Here is a 24,283-nt window from a genome sequence, read left to right on the forward strand (position 1 = left end):
AACTCACATCTAACGGAGAAAGCGCAGCCGTTGTTTCCCCACTAGGTGTTAGACAAAACCATTTCTTACGTAAGCCAGAATTTTCAGAAGTCTATGCATCTCCCTTTTCTTTCCCAATCCCCATATCTTGTGGGTTCTGGTCCTCTAGGTCCATTTCTTTCACCAGTTTCGGGGTTGACATCGTCCGGAAACGGTGCAAACGGATCTGGTTCTTTTTCCTCTTCCACGCTTGACTCTCCGTCTGTCTTTGCATCAGAACTTTTGGCATCGTGGGTTTTATCACTAAAACTCCTGCTGAACTGTTGAGAAAGCGTTACGCTGCCTCTTTGTATCCCCCATACTTTTCTAACTTGTACAATTCTTGAGTTATTCCCGTGAATTCGAGAGAGCTGCTTACATAGCGATCGTAATCCAGACGCCATGATGGTTTTTACCCAGAGTGCCCCTGAGCCTCGATCAGACGTTACACATCCGGGACCTTGCATAGTCTTGGCGCTAAACTCAAGATGGCGGAAATTTGCCAAATCTACTATTTTACATACTTTCATAATTTAACCAAAGATTGTGCTTTGCACAGTCATTATTCTTAGATATTTTCAAAAATATACAAATTTTAAATATGCTACAAGGTAGGGCTGCCGGAATCATGCCGAATCCGTTGGATACGAGGGAAATTTTCTTCACTAATTTGCTGTTGCTGGGTTTCGATCCTGATGCTATGGAAGCAAAAGAGAGTATTCCATTTAATAGGTAAGTCCGCAATTAAGCTTAATGTAACCAGCTAGTTTGACTCTGTGACGAGGCGTAGCTTTTTTTTCTGTCTGATAAGAAGTGTAGTTGACCGTATGACTGGATTACTGTCTGGAATGCACATTCCATTGCATGTTATTGGTCATTACTTCTTAAAAGTAGGGTGTGTTTGGTAAGGTGTTGTTTTACTTCTACTATTTACTAACTTGTGCGATAACCGCAACTGATAACCCTCTGCCAAGAATTATACTTTTGTTTGTTAAAGTACTAAAAGTGTTTCCCATGGTGCACTGAAACACTACAGTTTTTTCTTAAACAACACATTATGCACCTATCAGCGGCTTCCCCGAGGAGTCGACCCCCGGGGATATGTGGGGGTTGGCGGTTAGATATGGCCCCTGGTGTCGGGCAAATAATCGACTTCCTATTTGCGAAACAAGTTTTGGGTGGGGGAATTGTCATGACTTTGTATTTCTTCTTTTGTTAACAAAAATATATTTGGGTACCGCCGTCAATGTCATTATTTGGTTTTGAAGCCCTTTATCTGCGTGGACGCAAGCTTGCCGCCATATTTGAAGAAAAATATTGAACTAAATGTTCGGGCTCCCTGTATTTTCCCGCGTTTAATATCACGTGAGAAGTGATTACCGCTCGTCCTCTTTCATCCTCGTCTGCCTGATTTGAAGTCGAAAAGTTTAGTAAAATCGAGTGTATTGACATTGGGGAGGAGGAGGCAGAGCTGCTTGACAAGTTTTTTTGCAGCAAGTGTGTTATAAATTGTTCTATGCTGTCAAATTTATTTTTGTGTTTCAAATATAAATGTGCACCCAGCACTTTTTAGCACTCAGTTTTTATCAGCAGTCTCGTGTGTTCAGGCATGTAATTAGAAATGCTTGTCTGGCAAAAAGGGCACCCAATATGCAAATATCACCCATAATTTCTTGAGAAAAGTGCATGGAATTTGGCATGTGACTACGGGGAAAAGTTTGTCAAGTTGACATGTTTCATGGGAAGTCTCCAACTCCTACATCACAAGTCAAGGTATGTCTCAACTTCAAGGTGAATTATATTGTCAACCTTCTAGGAACTGTTAGATAACAGGGGGATTGCAATGCAAAAAGAACCTAACAAGGGGACTTTGTAGATGAAAAATTCCCTTTCCCAGGGGGAAATCATTGAGATTGTCTCTCCAATTTTACGATCCCCGTGGTATCCCCGGGGGTTGACCCCTCGGGCAAGCCGCTGATAGGTGCATTATAGTGTACTGAAACACGACTGATTATTCCCTTACCCATCAACACATGTCTATATGAAAGATCAGCTAAAAACGTGAAACGGCAAAGTCAGCCTTTCAAATAAATTTCTATAAAAACTTTAAGCCTTTGCCATTATTTAACTGCTGTGTGACATATTTTCCGTGTCGGAATTACTGTCATTACTGCCACTATCATGCTGTGTTGAGTCGTGGAGTTTTCTTCTTAAGGCATTTTGGGCCCTTCGCATCTCTGAAAGTTGTGCGGCTAGAACGGTTTCTTTTCTTTGATTTGAGATTTGGCCTTACATACAATATTCTGTTGACAATTCCTAATGCATAACTGTCAACTCTCCCGCATTAGACGGGAGTCTCACGCTTTTGAACCTCTTCTTCCGTGTTAAGCACCAAATCTTCTGCTTTATAACGAGTTTTATTGCTTCCGAAAAATTATTCTATAAAAAAAATTGTCATTTTGCCTATTTTCTATTAAAATATTTAAAGCAAAATTCCTTTGTGTAGCACAATTTATCTAACACCCTCGTGAGATCTATAAGTGGATTTGTTGCGAGAGCTTTCTATACAGCAAACACCTGCGAGGTTATACCTACCCCTCTCCCCTAAAATGAATATACCCAACCCTCCCCCCAAAAAATTCTGAAGCCTTGAGATTTTTGGAGGTTGACAGGTATGCTAATTTTTGTGAGGTTCTAATGTAAGCCTCAATATCTAAAGATGGTTAAACAGCAACTGAATTATGACTGTATGGACACCTTTGAGTTGATTCCATGTTCTCCATTTTTTGTGTGTGAGATTTTCAATTGTTCTCCTAGGGATATGTTTGTATTGCCAAATAAGAAAGGAATGGAAGTTGTGATGCGATTCTTGTTTGCTCAGCTGAATGCACAAATGGCCTATGAAGAGTTTAGGTGAGTAATCAAAGTTGACATCTGTTAGGGTCAGAAAAAGGGGGGTTCTCCATTTAGACGGAAATTTTAGAAGAAATATGGTGCTAAATCATTTGCCTCCAGGGATTTATTTTATTTATTATCCCACCCCTCTTTCCCTTTGGAAATTCCTGGATTTTTCCCTGTGTGAAGACTTATTTACATATTAGTCTATTTCATCCTTTTGTATAAAAACAGGGACTGCTGGCCTGTCAAGAACAAGACTCAAGAGCAACAGTTCCGCAAAACCTGCTACAACTGGTTGACAAGGCTAAGTAAGGTACTGTAATCATGGGCATTAAAACGTTTCTGCTACACTGTATGTCTGCATTACACAATATCCAGTTTTGGCGTCATACATATTTCTTCATATTTGTACTTACTTAGCAATTAAATATACTTTAGTGGCAGAAATTGTTTATCATTTTTAAGAGTGATTATGCAGATGTTTAGGGTGCTAGCCCATTGTTGAAGGGAAAGATGAAACATTCATCAAAACATAATTAAAACCATTCTTTTCTACAAAGGAATTTAACACAAATACTATTCCTGTCTATCATTTCCCTACTTCAACATAAAGTTTCCCCAGAACACTTCATTGTTTTGATTCTTGTTTAGTAAGGTTGACTAAAGTAGTAGTGACACTAAAATTATTCTTTTGACCTGTATTCAGGAGGAGCCAGACTCAAACCTCCCCCGAGTCGTACAGTCTTTGTTTCATTCTCCTGGTGGTGATAGATTCTACACCTTCCTGCTGCTGTTTTCATTGTATGTCTTGAAGAAAGTTATTCTACGCGATCATAGTGAGTACAAACCAACAACTCAGTTTACTGTATGTATCGTCCCTGCTAGTACCCAAGGGTAAAAATGATCATTTCCATGCCGTGATATATGTATTTAAACATGTCTAAAATAAGATAGCTGTTTTGTTCTTTTGATGGGTAACAAGGGGAATGCTTAAAGAAGGGGGTGTTGGAAAAGTATGGTTCTAGAGATGCGTGGGGATGGAGGTGGGTGTTTAACCCTTTCACCACCAGCAGAATTAGGGTCAGCTTGGATGGCATAGACTTGGCCTCTTTACAGTACAGGTCTGTGGTGGTGAAAGACTTAAGAGGGAGGGGCTTGATTTTAACGGTAGTATGATACTTTAGAGTTATGATTTCAGGTAAAAATGTGGTGTTGCCTCCATTTCCCACCAAAAACATCCACAACCAGCCCTTCAGCCAGGTCATATCCAAAGCTGTTGAAACACAGACTGCTGTTCACAGACAAAGGTGAGTAGAAATATGTTAACAAGGTGTTTTACAAGCTGGATGCTTGACCACCGAATCCTGCATCTCTCCAACAATAAATGAATAAATGAAATGTAATTTTCTTTGCTGGTAGGATATATTTTTGTAACTCATTGATTTAAGAGATGAAAACATGGTGTTATAATATATGATTTCCATGCAGGTGTCTAGACCATGTACAAATTGCCCTGGAAGTACATCATTCCTGGAAAACATATGCTCTGTAAGTTGATGTCTTTGGGAGGAGAGTACACAGCCCTTGTTTGGGTGTAGGGGTGCGACCAAGAGTCTGTAAACATGACCCTGTCTGAGACAAAATATCTGAAACCATACCCTTTTAGGACACAGGAGAAAAAAATAAAAAGGCTTGACAATTCTTCTTGACAATTCATTTGAAAGCAAAAAAAAAAAAAATCAGAACACCTGATTAAAAAACCTGCATACTAAAAATATGAGAAAAGGCTACAGAAAACAGAGCTGGCAAGGACCAGAAAACAGCTGGCTAGCCAGCCACTATTTTAAACCCTGACTGTTTAGAATAAATTAGCTTCAAATAGATACCCTGTCTCCTACACTCCTATGTATACTATCAAGAGGTCCCCATATTATGAATAGTTCCCAGGTGCCCAAACCTATATATAATAAGCTCAAGCTTGAGCTTTCGCAGTATAACAGCTATTGCAGTACTAACTTGTAACCCTTTGCTTGCTAGGGAGTTGACCAAAGAGAATAGACATCTAAAAAAAAAATTTCGTGAATGTGAAAAGAAGCTGTCTACAGCCCCCGCTAGCAGTCAAATAGCTAAAAGGTAGTAATATACATATTAAGTTTTCTTACTTGAAGTCAAGATATTCTACAATTAAGGTCTTGGAAAGGTCAATTTGACACCACTGTTTGTTTTTGTGGTTTTTGCAAAACCTGTATAGTTCTTAAACTTTATTTTTGCAAAAATACATTTTTCATAAATTGCATTCTAAGACAGCTAAAATGGGCTTTAGCTGTTTCCTTTGATGTGTTGACCGTGAATTCACGCCAAATCTTTGACTTTTCTAGCGTATTATTTTGATCCGAGAACACGAGCTTGTCGGGCGTAACCTCTCGACTCAAATTTTCAGGATCTGATAGAAAATTATGCCATAAAGAGTGTGAGGAATTTTCGACTGAAGCTTTTATAGCACTTTTCGTGTCCAAATTTCACCAGAAATGAGAGTTCCAACTTTGATTCGTGATATTTTGTTGACAGTGTCAAATAACAAAAAAGTCCTTACACACTTGGTAGATCATCTATCTGTCATTGAGATGCAATTACGTGCGCAATAACGCGAAGGTGCATTACGCTCTAGAGTAAATTCCGTACTTTTGACTTTGAGGCCTCAAAACTTAAACAAGGAATTAGCTATTGCAAAAATAAAACTTGCAGAGATAATTCAATCTTTTATCTTTTATTTGATGTATAGTTTGTACATGTAGTGAAAATTGTGGTGCGACAACATTTTTTTTCCGCGGACACGTCGTTTACCTTTACAATAACCTTTAGCTTTAGGGCACAAGTGCCAGATTAAACAGAAATGTAAGCCCAATTAAAAGAAGTGATAGAATACAGGAGCAGTGTTGCCAGTCGGCTATTTTGTCAGAAGTTAAGAATTCAAAAACAATTTCCATCAGATTCCATCAGATTCCAGCATTCTGTATTGTGCATATTGTGCATTTGTGTATAACTTGTATATAATTTGTATAATATTGTGTTTTTCAGTCTTGCAAAGACAAGTTATCAGCAAGAGGTTGATGCAATAAAAAGAACACAGAAAATACAGAAAGTAAGTTGAATTTAAGATAGATATATAAATTTGTTACATACTAATTTAAACAATACATACAATACAATACATACTAATTTAAACAATACAAATATTTTATAGTGACAAATTCAGAAAAATTCAGAGAAACTATGGCTGCATAATTATAAATTGAGCCTTGATTCTCTGAAAAATATTTCAGATCTAGAATCTATTGAACAGATGTACTGTATACGATGATTTAAACAGTTTTATGCTGGGAGTCAAAGTAGTAATTAACAAAATATGAACTTGTAATAAATATCTAACACAAGGCAGCGTACCGTGCGAGCAGTGAAAACACAATATGAAGTGACACGGTTGATTTGGTTAATTGTGGATTTAATTTCTAATCACTCAATTAATTAATAAATGCATACAAACTGTTTCAGAGATCACACCAATTGAAATTAAAACCGAGAAATGGTTGGGCGTATTTTTACCACCAGCCACACCAAGCAGAGGTGGCGTTGTTGGGGGGTCACAGAGTTCAATGGATATAACGTGGGGAAGGGTGATTACAGTAAATGCAGGGAGAAGGATGTTGATTATGGATTGGATGGAAATATATTGGTTATCCAACAATGTGTAAGTGAGTCCCTTTGTTATTTGCAGGTTAGAGGTCTTTGGCATTCAACTGAAAGTTTCTACATAAGTCATCATCCTCATGTAAGTAATGTTTAATAAATGTACTGTAAAATATACACTAGCTGTTTTGCCCTACTGCCCTACTGTAATAAACCATCATTTTTTTTTTTTTTTTAATCTTAATGTGTTTGCTACAGAGGGAAGTTATCAGTTCCATTTTGACTGGAGATGCTAATAAGTACCACCTGGACTCCACACAGACCCAAGTCAGGGTAGGTTGTCGTGCTATGAGCTTGTCACATCATGTCCCTGTCACATCATGTCCCTGTCACATCATGTCCCTGTCACACCACGTCCCTGTCACATCATGTCCCTGTCACACCACGTCCCTGTCACATCATGCCCATGTCACATCATGTCCATGTCACATCATGTCCCTGTCACATCATGTCCCTGTCACATCATGTCCATGTCACATCATGTCCCTGTCACACCATGTCCCTGTCACATCATGTCCATGTCACATCATGTCCCTGTCACATCATGTCCCTGTCACATCATGTCCCTGTCACATCAAGTCCATGTCACATCATGTCCCTGTCACATCATGCCCCTGTCACACCACGTCCCTGTCACATCATGTCCATGTCACATCATGTCCCTGTCACACCACGTCCCTGTCACATCATGTCCCTGTCACATCATGTCCCTGTCACATCATGTCCCTGTCACATCATGTCCCTGTCACATCATGTCCCTGTCACATCATGTCCCTGTCACATCATGTCCATGTCACATCATGTCCCTGTCACATCATGTCCATGTCACATCATGTCCCTGTCACATCATGCCCCTGTCACACCACGTCCCTGTCACATCATGTCCCTGTCACACCACGTCCCTGTCACACCATGTCCATGTCACATCATGTCCCTGTCACATCACGTCCCTGTCACATCATGTCCCTGTCACATCATGTCCATGTCACATCATGTCCCTGTCACATCATGCCCCTGTCACACCACGTCCCTGTCACATCATGTCCCTGTCACACCACGTCCCTGTCACATCATGTCCCTGTCACATCATGTCCCTGTCACATCATGTCCCTGTCACATCATGTCCCTGTCACATCATGTTCATGTCACATCATGTCCCTGTCACATCATGTCCCTGTCACATCATGTCCATGTCACATCATGTCCCTGTCACACCATGTCCCTGTCACATCATGTCCATGTCACATCATGTCCCTGTCACATCATGTCCCTGTCACATCATGTCCCTGTCACATCAAGTCCCTGTCACACCATGTCCCTGTCACATCATGTCCCTGTCACATCATGTCCCTGTCACATCATGTCCCTGTCACATCATGTCCATGTCACATCATGTCCCTGTCACATCATGTCCCTGTCACACCACGTCCCTGTCACATCATGTCCCTGTCACATCATGTCCCTGTCACATCATGTCCCTGTCACATCAAGTCCCTGTCACATCATGTCCCTGTCACATCATGTCCCTGTCACATCATGTCCATGTCACATCATGTCCCTGTCACATCATGTCCATGTCACATCATGTCCCTGTCACATCATGTCCCTGTCTCATCATGTCCCTGTCACATCATGTCCCTGTCACATCATGTCCCTGTCACATCATGTCCCTGTCACATCATCTCCTGTCACATCATGTCCCTGTCACATGTCCCTGTCACATCATGTCCCTGTCACATCATGTCCCTGTCACATCATGTCCCTGTCTCATCTTGTCCCTGTCTCATCTTGTCCCTGTCTCATTTTGTCCCTGTCACATCATGTCCCCTGTTGTATGTTGATGCTTCATAGTGTTCTATGTCATAATGTCCCTGTCACATCATCTCCCTGTATAATTTAACCCCTGCCACATAATGTCTGTCTTTCATTATACCAAATCATGCCATACCCTAGCCCCATTTCTTAAATTACCTGCCTGTTCTTGTCCTAATTTTGTGATGGCTGAACACTTTGTTATTATTCTTTCTAAGGTCCCAGATCTACTTCTTCGAGAATGTGAAAGGGAGCTATCCACAGTGAGTTTTTTTTTATAAAACATTATTGCTATCAATATTTTGTCAGTTTACAAAACTTGCTTTTTCCCAGAAAAAAATTGAAAACACCTATGTCAGTGGAAAACTGAATCTCAAAAGGTATAGTTGAGTGAATTTGCAGTTTTAATCCAACCACTCGTCAAGAGACTCCTGAGAGCAGGGAAAGTGCACAATTTTTTCATTCATCTTTACGTCATCTCTTCTGCAGCCTTGTTCAGCTCTGCAACCTTTCTCTTCACTTGCTCAAGAACAAGATTAGGCAAGGTAAGGAAGGCTTAGAAAGGTACACACCCTTCACTTAAAGTCTTCACTTAAAGTTAGTGTGGTCTCAATGGCACATCTAGGAGGATCCCCCGAGGCGATGGGACACTTTCTTTGATCCCCCTCCCTTTCATGGTGTTTCATCATTGTTTACTAAAAGTCGAGGATACTGTTAGTGTGGTCTCAGTTCCATTTCCTGGAGGGGTCCTGAGATGATGGGAAGCCCTTTTTAACCCTCCCTCCCTCCCTTAATTTTTTATGGTGTTTCCATCATTGTTTATTTTTCATGGCATTTCAATGATTAGATTCTGTACCAAGTTTTGAAGAGAGTTCAGCCAAGATTAAAAATGAAGTTCATTCTCATCAGACACTTCTCACCAAAGCAGAACAACTAAGGTAAAACATTACTCGGGGTTCCGCTTTCTCTGAGATAAGCTCAAATGCTTTTTTGAAAAGCTAGATATTATTCATATCTCAAATACTCAATGGCATTTACTGGTGAGAACCATCTAATCCATCTCCATTACTCCATTAGAAGGAATGCTTTCAAAAATGGACCATTTGTTATGAATTGTGTCACAAGACAATATGATTTTTAAGTTAATTTGAATCAAATAAATTTTCAGCTATGTAATTTCCTGGTGACACCTTAATCATGGCTTAAATTTTTTGAAAGAGCAAATTCCCAACCACAGAACAAGTAGCCCTAATTTAGTCACCATTAAAGAGTATGTTAACCAGAATTGCTTGAATTTGTTTTTTCATATCCAGGTCAATGCTGGGTACAGAGACCATCTCTGATCTCAAGGACTCAGTCGAATCTTTGAAAGCACACCTTTTCGAGGCAGAACCTGGGTCACATCTGGCTGCCAATTATTCGTTTGTAAGTGTACTTACTTTGTCCAAATACAATCACCCTTCCTTCGTCGCGATAAACAGGGCTGTAATTAGGGTTAGAACAATATTTTGAAGAATTATAAGGAAATGATCAGTAGTAGGGGTGTGACTGTACCCCCTCCAATCCTGTATTTCTAGGTCTCCTCCACTCTGAACCAAACTTTAAAAATAAACCCCCTGTTGTTCCCAAATCTTAAGGATGCTTGACTTTGATTTTATTTCTGTAGAATGTTGGACTTGGCCTTGCTCCACCTACCCCTCCAGTGTCGTTCAGAGCAGCAGATACTCCAGACAAGCTGTCTTCCTTTCACCAGTCACTCCGCAGATCACCAGAGGCTGCCGGTGAGCCAGTAGATCAAAGGGATTTAGGGAGGTCTGATGCTTTAATCACTCATTCTGTAGATCAAAGGGATTTAGGGAGGTCTGATGCTTTAATCACTCATTCTGTTGATCAAGGGGATTTAGGGAGGTCTGATGCTTTAATCACTCATTCTGTAGATGAAAGGGATTTAGGGAGGTCTGATGCTTTAATCACTCATTCTGTAGATCAGGGGGATTTAGGGAGGTCTGATGCTTTAATCACTCATTCTGTAGATCAGGGGGATTTAGGGAGGTCTGATGCTTTAATCACTCATTCTGTAGATCAAAGGAATTTAGGGAGGTCTGATGCTTTAATCACTCATTCTGTAGATCAGGGGGATTTAGGGAGGTCTGATGCTTTAATCACTCATTCTGTAGATCAGGGGGATTTAGGGAGGTCTGATGCTTTAATCACTCATTCTGTAGATCAAGGGGATTTAGGGAGGTCTGATGCTTTAATCAATCATTCTGTAGATCAGGGGGATTTAGGGAGGTCTGATGCTTTAATCAATCATTCTGTAGATCAAAGGGATTTAGGGAGGTATGATGCTTTAATCACTCATTCTGTAGATCAAAGGGATTTAGGGAGGTCTGATGCTTTAATCACTCATTCTGTAGATCAGGGGGATTTAGGGAGGTCTGATGCTTTAATCACTCATTCTGTAGATCAAGGGGATTTAGGGAGGTCTGATGCTTTAATCACTCATTCTGTAGATCAAAGGGATTTAGGGAGGTCTGATGCTTTAATCACTCATTCTGTAGATCAAAGGGATTTAGGGAGGTCTGATGCTTTAATCACTCATTCTGTAGATCAAAGGGATTTAGGGAGGTCTGATGCTTTAATCACTCATTCTGTAGATCAAAGGGATTTAGGGAGGTCTGATGCTTTAGTCACTCATTCTGTAGATCAAGGGGATTTAGGGAGGTCTGATGCTTTAATCACTCATTCTGTAGATCAAAGGGATTTAGGGAGGTCTGATACTTTAATCACTCATTCTGTAGATCAGGGGGATTTAGGGAGGTCTGATGCTTTAATCACATTCTGTAGATCAAAGGGATTTAGGGAGGTCTGATGCTTTAATCACTCATTCTGTAGATCAAGGGGATTTAGGGAGGTCTGATGCTTTAATCACTCATTCTGTAGATCATGGGGATTTAGGGAGGTCTGATGCTTTAATCACTCATTCTGTAGATCAAGGGGATTTAGGGAGGCCTGATGCTTTAATCACTCATTCTGTAGATCAGGGGGATTTAGGGAGGTCTGATGCTTCAATCACTCATTCTGTAGATCAAGGGGATTTAGGGAGGTCTGATGCTTTAATCACTCATTCTGTAGATCAAAGGGATTTAGGGAGGTCTGATGCTTTAATCACTCATTCTGTAGATCAAAGGGATTTAGGGAGGTCTGATGCTTTAATCACTCATTCTGTAGATCAAGGGGATTTAGGGAGGTCTGATGCTTTAATCACTCATTCTGTAGATCAAAGGGATTTAGGGAGGTCTGATGCTTTAATCACTCATTCTGTAGATCAAAGGGATTTAGGGAGGTCTGATGCTTTAATCGCTCATTCTGTAGATCAAGGGGATTTAGGGAGGTCTGATGCTTTAATCACTCAATCTTTAGATCAAGGGGATTTAGGGAGGTCTGATGCTTTAATCACTCATTCTGTAGATCAAGGGGATTTAGGGAGGTCTGATGCTTTAATCACTCATTCTGTAGATCAGGGGGATTTAGGGAGGTCTGATGCTTTAATCACTCATTCTGTAGATCAAAGGGATTTAGGGAGGTCTGATGCTTTAATCACTCATTCTGTAGATCAAAGGGATTTAGGGAGGTCTGATGCTTAAATCACTCATTATGTAGATCAAAGGGATTTAGGGAGGTCTGATACTTTAATCACTCATTCTGTAGATCAAGGGGATTTAGGGAGTTCTGATGCTTTAATCACTCATTCTGTAGATCAAAGGGATTTAGGTAGGTATGATGCTTTAATCACTCATTCTGTAGATCAATGGGATTTAGGGAGGTATGATGCTTTAATCACTCATTCTGTTGTCCATAAAGACATACAGCAGAGCCAGGTATCAGACATATCTATTCTCACTCACTCTTTGAAAGGCTATATATATCTACCATGCTGACTCTGTGACATGCAAAATGCTACTTATTTTATTGGAGCACCCGACCCATAATTCCACAATTTTCTTAGCAATAGTCAGTATTCCTGACTAATTGGCAACTAAACATACATTATGTCTTTGCTTCTAGAGTTGGAATGTGGCATGTGATTCTGAGGTTTGTTTTTTGTTCCCATTAGGATCCACCCCTGAGGTTGTTCAAACCTGGACTGAGTCTCTACGAGGAAGGCAGCGCCTGAAAGAACAGAGGAAACAGGACATTTCAAATCACAACCAGTATGTTTCAGTAATCGACATTCATGTTAGTAAGTTGCAAGTGACAAAAATCAACTATCAGATTTAGATTAGGATAGAGGGGGTTGTAGCAAAAATGTTGGGGCAATTAATTGCGTTGTTGCGTTAGTGTTGTCTCTAGGAGCCTTTCGTGTAGCTTGAGACTGTTCCATGCAGTTTACAATAAGTGGTTTTGAGTAAATTCTTAACCACTGTACCTGGTATCAATGCACTATTGTATGCGGTCCCTCTTGATCCTTACTTACCACAAAAAACTTTTTTTTTCTTCCTAGACCAGCACCAGACCTCAACAGACGTCAGGCGAAGAGATCCAACCTTCCCAAACCAATACCCCGAACATCCTCGGCCAAGCCCAAGGCTCCCCAGAATAAGAAAGCAGGCGTTGTTCCTAAAACAGGTAGAGAGAAAAAGATTTATAAGAAATTTGCTAACGTTTTTTCGTTCGATGTACAGGGCTTCTGGAATTACGCGCTTGTGCGGAAGCGCGTAATTTGGCTTTCTCCTCGTAATCCACAAATTTCCGCGTAATCCCGCGTAATTTGGCTAAATTTTAAAAGACAAAACATTTAAGTGCACAGCTGATGTGTTCTTTTAGGGTTCTTACCTCTATTTCTTGTAAAAAAAACAGATATTCTTCGTAAGAGTGCGATATTTCGAACTGAATTTCGGAAACTATTAAAATGACTAGGTGTTCTTTGCTAAACCGCGAAGGCCTAGGACTAATAATAAAATACCTTTTTTAATTGGCTGGTGGCTAGGAGCCAATGAAAACTCGCCTAAGATATTTTCGCCCAAAAATAAACCTTTTCAAGTTATTTCGTGCTTTTTTTTCGGTACAAAATGTAGTTTGGGCGTAACAATTGATATTCCGTGTAATTTAGCGCGTAATTCAGTAAAGAATCCCGCAAAATTTAGATTTTTAAAGAAAAATTTATTGCAAAATCCCGCGTAATTTAGCGCGTAATGATTGATTTTCCGCGTAATTTAGCGCGTAATCTAGCAAAGAATCCCGCGTAATTTTGAGTTTTTTCCCGCGTAATTCCAGAAGCCCTGGATGTAAGAATTCTCTTCTTCCGTTTGACATGTGTCGTCAAGCTATAGGTTTGTCTTTAGGAAACCTTACACAGGCAAATACCAGTATTTCCAGTGAAAAGCGACAAACAAATCCTTTGTTACAAATGCAACGGTTTATTCGGGGCTAGGGGCTAATACCCCTTTTACGATTGAAGGTATTCTAGTTACTCGTTGGATTAGCCAATTGAAAGGAATTCTTTGAGTGACTCGGTAAATTGGCGGCGTAATTGGCGTATTTTAAACAACGATGACACCTTGGATGGCGGTGGCAAAGAATAACTAAATTTGATTGAGAATTCAGTAACATTACACTAAAATGTGTTTTGTCTGATACAGTTTAGCTGTTTTCCTATAAGCAACGTAAAAACTCATGGTTTATTAAAGATGCGGACGTAAGTAAACTTATTTAACTGTTTTCAATAATGTAGAAATGTGTCTATTTCCATCTCTTTATGCCAAAGCATTCCGATTATTCCGTTACTGGCTTGACGCAATACACAGATGCATTTTTTCCATCTTATTGCCCTAGCCGGCATCCTAGCACTAGCTCATGTTCCATTTTCCGAGTCCCTTATGGTCGATTTACTCATAGTCCAACTCCTATCTATTTCTAGTAACTCGACCAGCAGCTAAAGCGGCGACTTCCTCTGTCCAGCGACCACGCACCCCTGTGAACGAGGACCCTGTGGTCACGCCCGCTGCAAGGGCGTTGTCTGGCAAATATAAGGCCAAGACTGAGCCCCGGAAGAAGGTCACTGTACAGACACCCAAGCAGAGGATGGGGGAGAGAGCGTGGGTCGCCCAGGCAGTCGCGGACCAGGTAAAATGACAGGTCACTCAAACAAAACCAGTCTTTGACCTCTCCCTCCTTCTCTCGTTATTGTTCGCTTTTAAAATTACGGACTATTTGAAAACAAATAAAAACACCAACCATCCACGAGGTAAGTCTGGTACGTTATTGACCATATTTGATGGAAAATATCTGGAGTATCCGACAGGATATGGATGCTTGGTGTGACATGGTGTTTTGAGGGAGGTTAAAATGGCGGCATTCCCTGCTAGCAGAGGCCTCTTTTCTCTGTATTTCGCTGGGCTGGAGTTCGCGACGAAAAGATACCTCTGCCATGGGTCGCAAGTTCGTTTGATCAAACCGCCGTCCACGATCGTGGACGAGATCCAGAGCGCATGCTCCGTTCATTAATTACTGGCCACTATTTGAGCCCACAATGACTAGCGCATGCATGAAACGTATATCCGCTGCCGGATAATAAGCCCGCATTCGAAACGGCGTCCTCCGTAGAAATATCACGCGACGAATTATAAAAAGAAGCCATTCAATGCCTTATCTTCATTCAGAATTTTCTCTCTTTTGACAAACGAGTCAATCTTCCGTTTACAGGTTTTGCATATTCTTCTGGGAATAGCTGATCTAAGTTTACCAAAAAGTTTTGTAACATTTTCTTCGAATCCAACTGTGCGATATTTACATTGAAGAAACTCGCCTGCCCAGATGTCTTGAAATTAATCCCACAAACAAGACAAAACTCGTCTTTGCTGCGTTTGTTGTTCAATCTTTTTAGTGACGTTTTAGGTGATTGAAATTGAACAGTTGTTTTCTTTTTTCGAAGAGGAGAACTAACCGGAGTTTGATTCATGATTTCCGACTAAACCCATGCAAAGCATATTGACAGCTTTCGCGCGATGGTACGGGTTTTGGCACGTCGGTCGCTTATTAACGCTCACGCATGCGCAACGAAAACAGTTTCGACCCATGGCAGAGGTATCTTTTCCTCGCAAACTCCAGCCCAGCGAAATACAGAGAAAAGAGGCCTCTGCTAGCAGGGAAATGGCGGCATGGTTGCGTTCTTAAATCTCGCATGTTAAAATGTCACTGGCGTTAAACCCCGGCTGATCACATTACCATATCATTTTCTCACTCTGTACTTTGAAATATAGCAAGTGTAGATAAGTATAGTGTGCACAATCTCAAAGGAAATTGGTTTCCGCTTGATGTGTCTTTTACACTGTCTTTTAGTAACATTAGTCTCTGATGATAAGCGTTAAATGTTTTATTGCTGTGTCGTTCTTGCCTTTTCTTCTCTCGAATGTTCGGATCATCTGCATTAGACGTTATCCGAGTTGATATGAAAGTGTCCGTCTTACTACTTCCCCCAGATTATCGGCGTTATGTCTGTGGACCGCCCTGAGTCTGGCGGTTCGTCGCGTAACTCCTCAAGGGCGAGCACTCCGCAGGTATGACATCTCAATAAGGTGGAAAGTTTCTTGGGATTTTCTAGGGAATTTCTTGGAATAATTTTATTTAAAAAATGGCATGAATGATGTTTTATTACAAAATAAAACGAGCGAGGTAATAAATGTGTTAATAGAAATAAGAATTTTCCTCGATGTTTTCTTGGAATTCTACATGTTTATTACATACTGTAGTGACTATGGTTGTTGTGTGACAGGCTCACGCTATCGAGGATCCACTGGCTGCGTTAGGTAAGTAAACGAAACTGCCTTCTTGATGTACAAGTCGCTTTTAATCAAACTTGGCCTTTTGACTTCCCCTAGTAAAGAAACATATATTATTTTATACATTTTTGTACCCGTGAAGTTCAGTTTAGCTGATTTATTTTAGCAGAACAGCATAATAACATACAACATATTTTTTTAAAGAAAAATACATCAAGAAACATACTTACGTGTTGAACTCTGCACCTCGATTGAATAAATAAATTAATAATATAAATTTGGGGATCACCCTTGTAGCTTGAGTGCTGAATAACGTGAGCGCAGCTGCCAAACGGCACGGAACACAGCTTAGATCGAAATTGTTGAATTTTGTAGAGGAGGGAAAACAGGAAAACCTAGAGAAAAAACTCTTAAAGCAAATGCAAGACCAACTAACTCAACGCACGTCGAAACCAGAACCCAGTGGTGAATAACAATAACAATAACAACAACAATAATAATAGTAATAATAATAATAATAATAATAATAATAATAATAATAATAATAATAATAATAATAATAATAATAATAATAATTATAATAATAATAATAATAATAATAATAATAATAATAATAATAATAATAATAATAATAGTAATAATAATAATAGTTTATTTAACCACGTAAAAACACCTAAGAGACAGAGGCTTGTATAACGTATACGTGAAATAAAAAATCGAAATGAAATGAATCGATAAGACTATTTAAAGGAGTTATGTATGCTGAGGGGCACAGGCACTACAGAGCGACCAGGAACCCTGTGTTGAGAGGCACAGGCACTACAGAGCGACCGGGAACCCTGTGTTGAGAGGCACAGGAACTACAGAGCGACCGGGAACCCTGTGTTGAGAGGCACAGGCATTACAGAGCGACACCGCTGACTTACCCTGGGCCCAATGTCACAACACGCTCTGACATGCTCCACCTGTTTTCTTGTTACAGATGACACAGCATTTGTATCACATGATCTCATCCCTCGCACGCCGGCTCCTAAGGAGAAATATGGTGAGTCCGGACAATAAGCCTGCTAGCCGGCTCTCCGGAGATTCCGTTTAAAAGGGTGTACTGACATTAGTGTTGCTCAGTTACGATGTTGCTACGCTGGTGGCGTTGAGAGCGCGCATATACATAACACGGAATTCGTCATTCACAAGCTTTCCTGAAGTAAAAGAAACAAAAAAAAATATGCGTTTCAAGTTCCCCAAAGTTGATCTCAGCCTTTTCGGGTTATGGTATTTCCCATATTTTGTAAAAACGAAGATTCAGCGAAGATTAAGTCAAGCGTACGTTTTTGAAGCCAAAGTTCTCAATTTTCACTACCTGCGCGCGCGGCAAAAACTGGTTGCAAACGCTCGCGCACGCACTGAAAATCTTATTTCAAAGTACCGCGCGCTGTATCAGAATTTTAAAATACTTTTTTTAATTTCCATTATGACATGACGAATATCGTTCCTTTGAAGTGTTAATACCACGAAACACTATTGGAATTTGTTTTTAAACTTCATTTCAATATCATCATGTGAGAAATCATTGTGTCTGAGCAGGCCAAATGTGCACGCGCGGGCTTTGATTCACTTCCGTTTATGCGTTTTCTAAACAAAAGCTTTTTTTTCGCCAAATTATTTCAAAACGCAATATTTTTTCTGTATTCCTTTTTATTAAAATCTCCTTCATATAGCCAAGCATGGATTTAGAGTTAATTTAACAGAAACTAAGATTATATCAAATAATCTGGATTTCAGGACCTTAAAACGCATGCTTGGCTTAATGCACCCATCCCTCAAGCTTCATAAAACGTATTCAATATTTGTTTTCGAGCAATTTTACTTGAAATATTTGCTTTTATTTGTATCTATGACGTCACATTATGACGTCACGGGATAACGTCATCATAATAGTCAGCACACTTGTGGTGGTCAACTTGGCAAATATCAGACCCTCGTGACTTTCTACAAGGCTTTTATGCTATATTCACTTTTCCTTAGCAACAGATGTCAGTACACCCTTAATGCACACCCGCGTATGATAAGATAAAAGTAAAGAGATCCAGAATTAAATTTTATTTGGTAAAACAAAGAACGCCATAAATATGACCCCATGGTAGAGCATTGCACCGTAAAAAGCAGTCCAGATCAGACCCTGTTCAATAAACGAAAATTCAGAGTCATTCCAGCTGAGCTTCTGCATTCCTTCTACAATTTGTCCCATCACTTGATTAGGCCAGTTTCAATTTCTCTGTACCCGCTGGTCATAGGCACCAAGGACGCATAAATACAGTGTGTGTCTTGGTTTCAGATGAACTACTTTCAAATACTAGCGAGATCGTGGAGAATTATTAGTTTTGCATTGTTTTTTTTTTCTAAGCTCTAAGGATTCTCGCTGGTATACACATAAAATTATCCAAATCCAATGCTCGCGCTGTTATCATATGCCCATAGTATGCCTTTCCAGTGGCAGAGCGTATTTCGAAACTGGGCTAATTGGAGGATGGAGAGTAATGTATTTACTGCTAAGAGTAGTTTCTGTGTTCTTTAGGAGAGACCTCCCTCACACATGACCAGAGCAGTTTCCTTGAACACAGTGATCCAACGAAGGACGATGAGGACATGCTCTCTGCTTTTCACGAGAAACATTCTGTCAGCAACAACAGATCTGCGCCAAGGGAAGGAGGATTGCTTAGGACCTTACTAGACCAAGCGCGTAGCCAGAGGGAGACAGAACCTACAAGGGATGCACTGACGCCCATTCAAGTCAAGAGCGCACTTTTCCAGGAATCACCATCTGAAGAGGTGACAAGACCGCTCACTTCCTGGACTGGCGCGCATAGACCAGCTTCTTCCTGGACTGATGCGCATAGACCAGCTACTTCCTGGACTGATACACAAAGACCAGCTACTTCCTGGACTGATGCACAAAGACCAGCCGTTACCTGGAATGATTCTCCGTTATCTCAGCTGTCATTTGCGAGCCCAGATGACAAAGGCTATGAAAATCACAGAGCATTATCTCCATTCTCATTCCAAACTCCAGGAAAATTCCGTGATTCTTCACCACCAGGTGAAGCATCCACCTCGGATGGGACCACCCCACGGCAAGACTCGCCCTTCACTTTATATCAGAGTGCTCGATCCCAGGGTGTATCGTCTTTACAGCAAGGCTCGCCCTTCACCTCGTATCGAAGTACTGTGTCCCGTGGTGTATCCCCCTTGGTATCTTTTACACCTCTTAAAAGCCAGACATCTGATTTGCGAAGTGAAGAGCCTGGTAGTACGCCTTTGGGATCTAATGTCAATGGACTATTGTCCTTTACACCGCATGGTCAGCAAGAGGGCTCCCCCCATGACCCTGGTACCCCCACTCCTCCAGGGCCCATGCCATCTAGAAACACAGGGGCAACGCGTCTAAACGCATCTCCGCTTTTAGCTTGGAGTACACTGAATACAAGGCAGTACGAAGGGGTTCCTAGGACAGACCCAAGCTGTACTCCACACGTGGCGTCGTCTTCTGAGGCACAAGACAGTCTAGTAAGCTCCATGGACACCCTGCGACACTCAGAAATGCTCAACGACAATGTTACATCATCAAATATAAGTAAAACTACAACCGGTGCATCACCATCTACTCGTGCCAGCCAGAGCCCATTAATCAGCCTCTCAGAGCCAACAATCCCAATCGATGACAGCTTATCTGACGAGGTGACAGACCCTGAGCTACAAGCAAGCAAACGATCGCCATTCGGGAACCTGCACATTGACGCCCATGAAATCAAGGAGACATATCTCAATGGCCGGGAGAGTGGGGTAGAGCCCGCTTGTGCTGGTTTAAACGGCGTCACGGAAGACACACTTCCTCCTAAAGGATCATGCAACGAGGACAGACAACCGGCAGGAGGAGTTACCCAGTCATCATTGCGGTCAGGAGTTACCCAGTCGCCATTGCCGTCGGAAGTCACTCAGTCGCCATTACGGTCAGGTTACGTGTCAGACCTCATGGACAGACTGAACCGCATAAAGCAAGCACAGCGTAACACCTCGTTCTATGCAACGCCACGGTCACAGGAACTGGACTCAAGCGTGCCAGAGGCGAGAGGTCTGGGTGTGAGTCCTGGAGCTTCATGGAATGCCATAGACTCTTTGCGGGCTCAGAAAGTGCGGCAGATGGAGCATGCGCAAACACGCCAGCAGGTAGGACGTTTTTCTTTTCCACGTGTTATGATTCCGGTTTGTTTTTCTTCCGTTGGCTTAATTTTCCTTTGTTCTATTATTTGCAGGTGAGTCCCGGGTCCAACACCCACTTGAACTCTCGGCGAGAGCAGGACCCCAATATTGCGACCCCTGCATCCCTTAGGGGTGACACGGAGACTCCCGCTAGGGACCACATGACGTCACAAAGCGGCCAGTCAACTCCGTCATCAATACTTAGTGAGCGGTTCCTCCTTCAGTCACCCTTCAAAGACGCAGAACCCGAAACTTCAGGATCACCCTACCAGAGGGTCTTTACTCTTGATTCGCCGACCGTATCGACACCCGATAATCCCACCCCGTATTTACAAGACTTTGCCAACTCACCTTGGAGCAATGCAGGCTTAAACTACCCCGGACGTGTGATGACCAGCGAGCGAGCATCCACATCTGCTCGGAAAGCCCTGCTGAGTGATGACCCTTACTCGTGGATGTTCCCAGCATCGTCGCCCTTGATGGGTACCTCTGGGAGTCCTGTCACCAATGATGGTACCTCACGAGGTAAGTCTGGCATTACCCTGGCCCCAGAGCCGATAGTTCTGTGTTACTTGAGTGTGGATAGCAGCTTTGACAGGTCGTGGCTTTAGCCGTCTTGAAACCTTCTGGAACCTTCTGTAATTTCTTGGTGTTACGGGGCACCATATTTTGAGCCAACTTCATAAAAGCACTAATTATCTCTATAGACTATTGCTAACGTAGGAAGGTATCAGTATTCAATTTTGCTGGTTTTCCGACAATCGCGACACTAAAAGTCCCATTTTGTAACGAAGCTGATGTTAGAGCACTGGCAACCCGACAAAACTTTATTTTGCTCGGTCAACTAACGGTATGATAAATACATATATCTTTACGTCTTAGAAGTAGAATAAGACCCAACCAAGTCCTTATCTGCCTACCGTTATGTACTTGTGTCCAATCATCCCAATACACTGATCCTATCTTCACTATCTTAGGACAAGGTGGCAACACGCCGACTCTGCATAGCACCGACCCTCGAGGTGGACTTCCCCCAGCTTCACCTGCCATCGACACGCTCATAGACTTCGACTGACATTGGATCTTGTTGGCTACACTCCATGAGATGAACTGGATACCAGCTTGTTTCTATGCTTCATGCAATGTCATGAGGCATTGAGACGTCCCCATGCCTTGTTTGCGTGCTTCATGAGGAGTTCAATTATACCTTGAGGGCGTGCAGTACACCCACCGTTCAAATAAGGTTGCACTCGTCGAGAATCCATTGTCGTAACCCGCAATGGTTCATGGGTAGCGTATAAACGGCTGAAAGCCATGTAAATGTTTATAAGAACGTGAACACGAATTCTACAGTTTTGAAACCTGGATTTGCATTACTTGTATTATTGGATATCTATGAATCCCTGTGGGTTACGGTACATAGATTCTCCAAGTGCAACCTTGAAATAGGCGTTTACATTCGCTCCATTGATCTGTGGAGACTTGCAGTGCTGGATCCGGACCGGCGGACTAATATTACCTCTTATGTGTAACGACATGGGCTCTGCTCCAACACAAGGAGTACATGCATCCGTGGAAACCGAGAGATCACGGCCTTCCTACGTGCCGTTGAAATTAATGCATATTTGTGTAGAGTCAGGTGTTAAAAGACATTGATGGTCAAATCACGCTCCTGTGCATGAGTACAAGAATCTGTGGAAAAAGAGATGTATGGCTAAATACACCCTCTAATGCATTTAGACACGTTAACCTGGGACATTTCACGGTCGAAACGCGCTATACTTCTTCACTGCCTTCATGGTGCATCATACGATAGAGCGGATGGATTCGCTTGAAATGTTAGCTTTGATTGGGACACTTAAGGGTCAAAACAAGCCCTGCCTTCCAGGGATGCATTAGTGAAAAAGTAGAGCCGATGTTGTATATGGACCCGGCACCGAGTGTTGTGTTCCTGTAATACCTTAGTCTTGTAGTATACTCAAGTGCGCAGTGTACAGTTCTCCCTGCGTCAGACTTGTAAACCAATTAGTTATCTGGCAAACAGGGTATTTTATTGTAATAACCGCAGATATAGATTTATATTAAACGCACGGTCATATTGACCACTATACCGTCGGCGAGGCGCGGCCATATTGTCCACTATATCGTCGGTAAGGTGGTGGATTTGGTTTTCGCCTTTTCAATGAAGAAACCCCACCGCCTCGCGCACTCCTGTGAATCATTTCTTTTTCTAGATGAACCAAAATGAAAAAGGGCCGAAATTCATTTTAGGGCGCGCAAGTTCTGCTTTGGCCCCCGAGGAAGAGGCCATTCAGTTTATCTTGTCGCATTTTCATCATCCACATATTTAACAATTATTCCTCAATAATAATGAGGTGCAATTTTTATGCTTTCAAATCCGCCACTTCACACTTGACCGGCTATGAATACGAATATGGCCTACGAATATGTTAGCCAATTATAATGAGCATTTTTAATAGAACGCTAGTGTGATTTGACCAAAAAAACTTATACCACAGGCCTCCCGCCCTCGCCATTTTTAAGAGTCCTAGAAGACACTTGGAACAGTTTAAAGAGACTCAGGTTTCTAAGAACCCACGCAACTGGGTCAATTTTTATGTTCTAATCCATCTAAACAATTTTTGTCTCATTGTAAATATACACCTTTATGACACCTTCAGGGAGCTGTTTCTATCGAGAGTGTTTACAATGCAAACTAATGTTAAGTTTGTTCCGACTAGGCCCGCAGCCAGGATTTTGAGCGGAGGGTTTCATTTACCCATTTAGCGGACCATCTTTTAGGTAGTCCGCCTAGCTTGCAAAGGTACTCAATTTTCCCTCATTAGAGCGGACCTTTCAGTCCAGTGGGGTGGTTATTCCGAACCCCCCCCCCCCCCCCCCCCCCCCCCTGGCTACGGGCCTGGAAGAAAGTGGAGCCTATGTGGCACGGAGATTATGACTGTAATTGAAATAAGATTTTCTTAAAAAGGGAAGGATATTTGGCCCACAAAATCTTATCCTTTTGTCTCACAAGTTCACATTGTGGTCGATCTTCTGGAAAAAAGAGACTGGTAAAGAATGAATAAAGGCATACAAAAATCAAGTGAATCGCGGCATCATTGGAAAACGATAAAGATCGAGAAAACAATCTGTTTTGATCGAACAAAACCGTACTCACTTGGCTGTAAATAATTCACTTGACAACTCTTTTGTTCTCACTAAAAAGCAAGAACTAAGTGTCTTTTAGCGTCACTTTGAGCTCTGATACTTTGCTTCTTATAACTACTCTTTATTCCATGAGAATGTTCTTTAATATTAGAGAACAGAGAAGCAGAGAATTAGCTTAACAACAAAATGCTGAATAATATATTATTTTTCGTGAATTCTCAAAACCACTGTAGTAAATAGAATGGTTTTAACCATTAAAATAGCATTCTTTAGGTAGTCGGATTAAGAGATATCTGTGTCTAACTCAGTTGAACCAATAGCATTTTTTACCACGTTTACCTAATAACTCTGCATTTTAACACCGCTGCACCTGCCAACTATTTGATGTCTTAAAACTCCTTCCCAGCTGTCTCGGGCAGTGTGTTTTACTAAGAGCGCAAGCGAGGCTTAAATACATTTCCTGCTCGAGGCAAACACATGGGAAAGCGAAATTTGAACATCTTCTGACTTGAGACAACTTCCGTCTTGGATGAAGTGTAGGTTTGTTTTCATTGGGCAAAACGGCGCGTTCTTTGCTCCAGTTAGTACCTGGACCCCTACTG

At 41.5% G+C, this 24,283-nt stretch overlaps 1 protein-coding gene and 1 long non-coding RNA gene across 2 annotated transcripts; one reads left to right on the top strand and one right to left on the bottom strand.

Annotated features, from left to right (window-relative positions):
- Positions 1 to 286: 286 nt before the first annotated feature.
- On the top strand, positions 287 to 23,193 carry LOC5504339 (mucin-12). The gene is made up of 25 exons (XM_032372643.2): positions 287 to 750; positions 2,836 to 2,931; positions 3,148 to 3,229; positions 3,623 to 3,752; positions 4,115 to 4,223; positions 4,405 to 4,464; positions 4,954 to 5,049; positions 5,995 to 6,058; positions 6,692 to 6,745; positions 6,862 to 6,936; positions 8,694 to 8,738; positions 8,809 to 8,855; positions 8,965 to 9,020; positions 9,323 to 9,413; positions 9,789 to 9,900; positions 10,142 to 10,256; positions 12,593 to 12,689; positions 12,980 to 13,104; positions 14,396 to 14,601; positions 15,957 to 16,034; positions 16,250 to 16,283; positions 17,239 to 17,301; positions 18,832 to 20,480; positions 20,567 to 21,038; positions 21,491 to 23,193. The coding sequence occupies exons 1-25, from the start codon at positions 620 to 622 to the stop codon at positions 21,586 to 21,588; spliced, it is 4,185 nt and encodes a 1,394-aa protein (XP_032228534.2). The 5' UTR covers positions 287 to 619; the 3' UTR covers positions 21,589 to 23,193.
- LOC125563016 lies at positions 12,583 to 13,370 on the bottom strand. The gene is made up of 3 exons (XR_007308053.1): positions 13,312 to 13,370; positions 12,953 to 13,095; positions 12,583 to 12,648 (listed from the first exon to the last, which is right to left on the bottom strand). It is a non-coding gene; the product is annotated as an uncharacterized LOC125563016 (long non-coding RNA).
- Positions 23,194 to 24,283: the final 1,090 nt, after the last annotated feature.

Source organism: Nematostella vectensis, chromosome 5, assembly GCF_932526225.1.
Source record: "Nematostella vectensis chromosome 5, jaNemVect1.1, whole genome shotgun sequence".
Classification (NCBI taxonomy): domain Eukaryota; kingdom Metazoa; phylum Cnidaria; class Anthozoa; order Actiniaria; family Edwardsiidae; genus Nematostella; species Nematostella vectensis.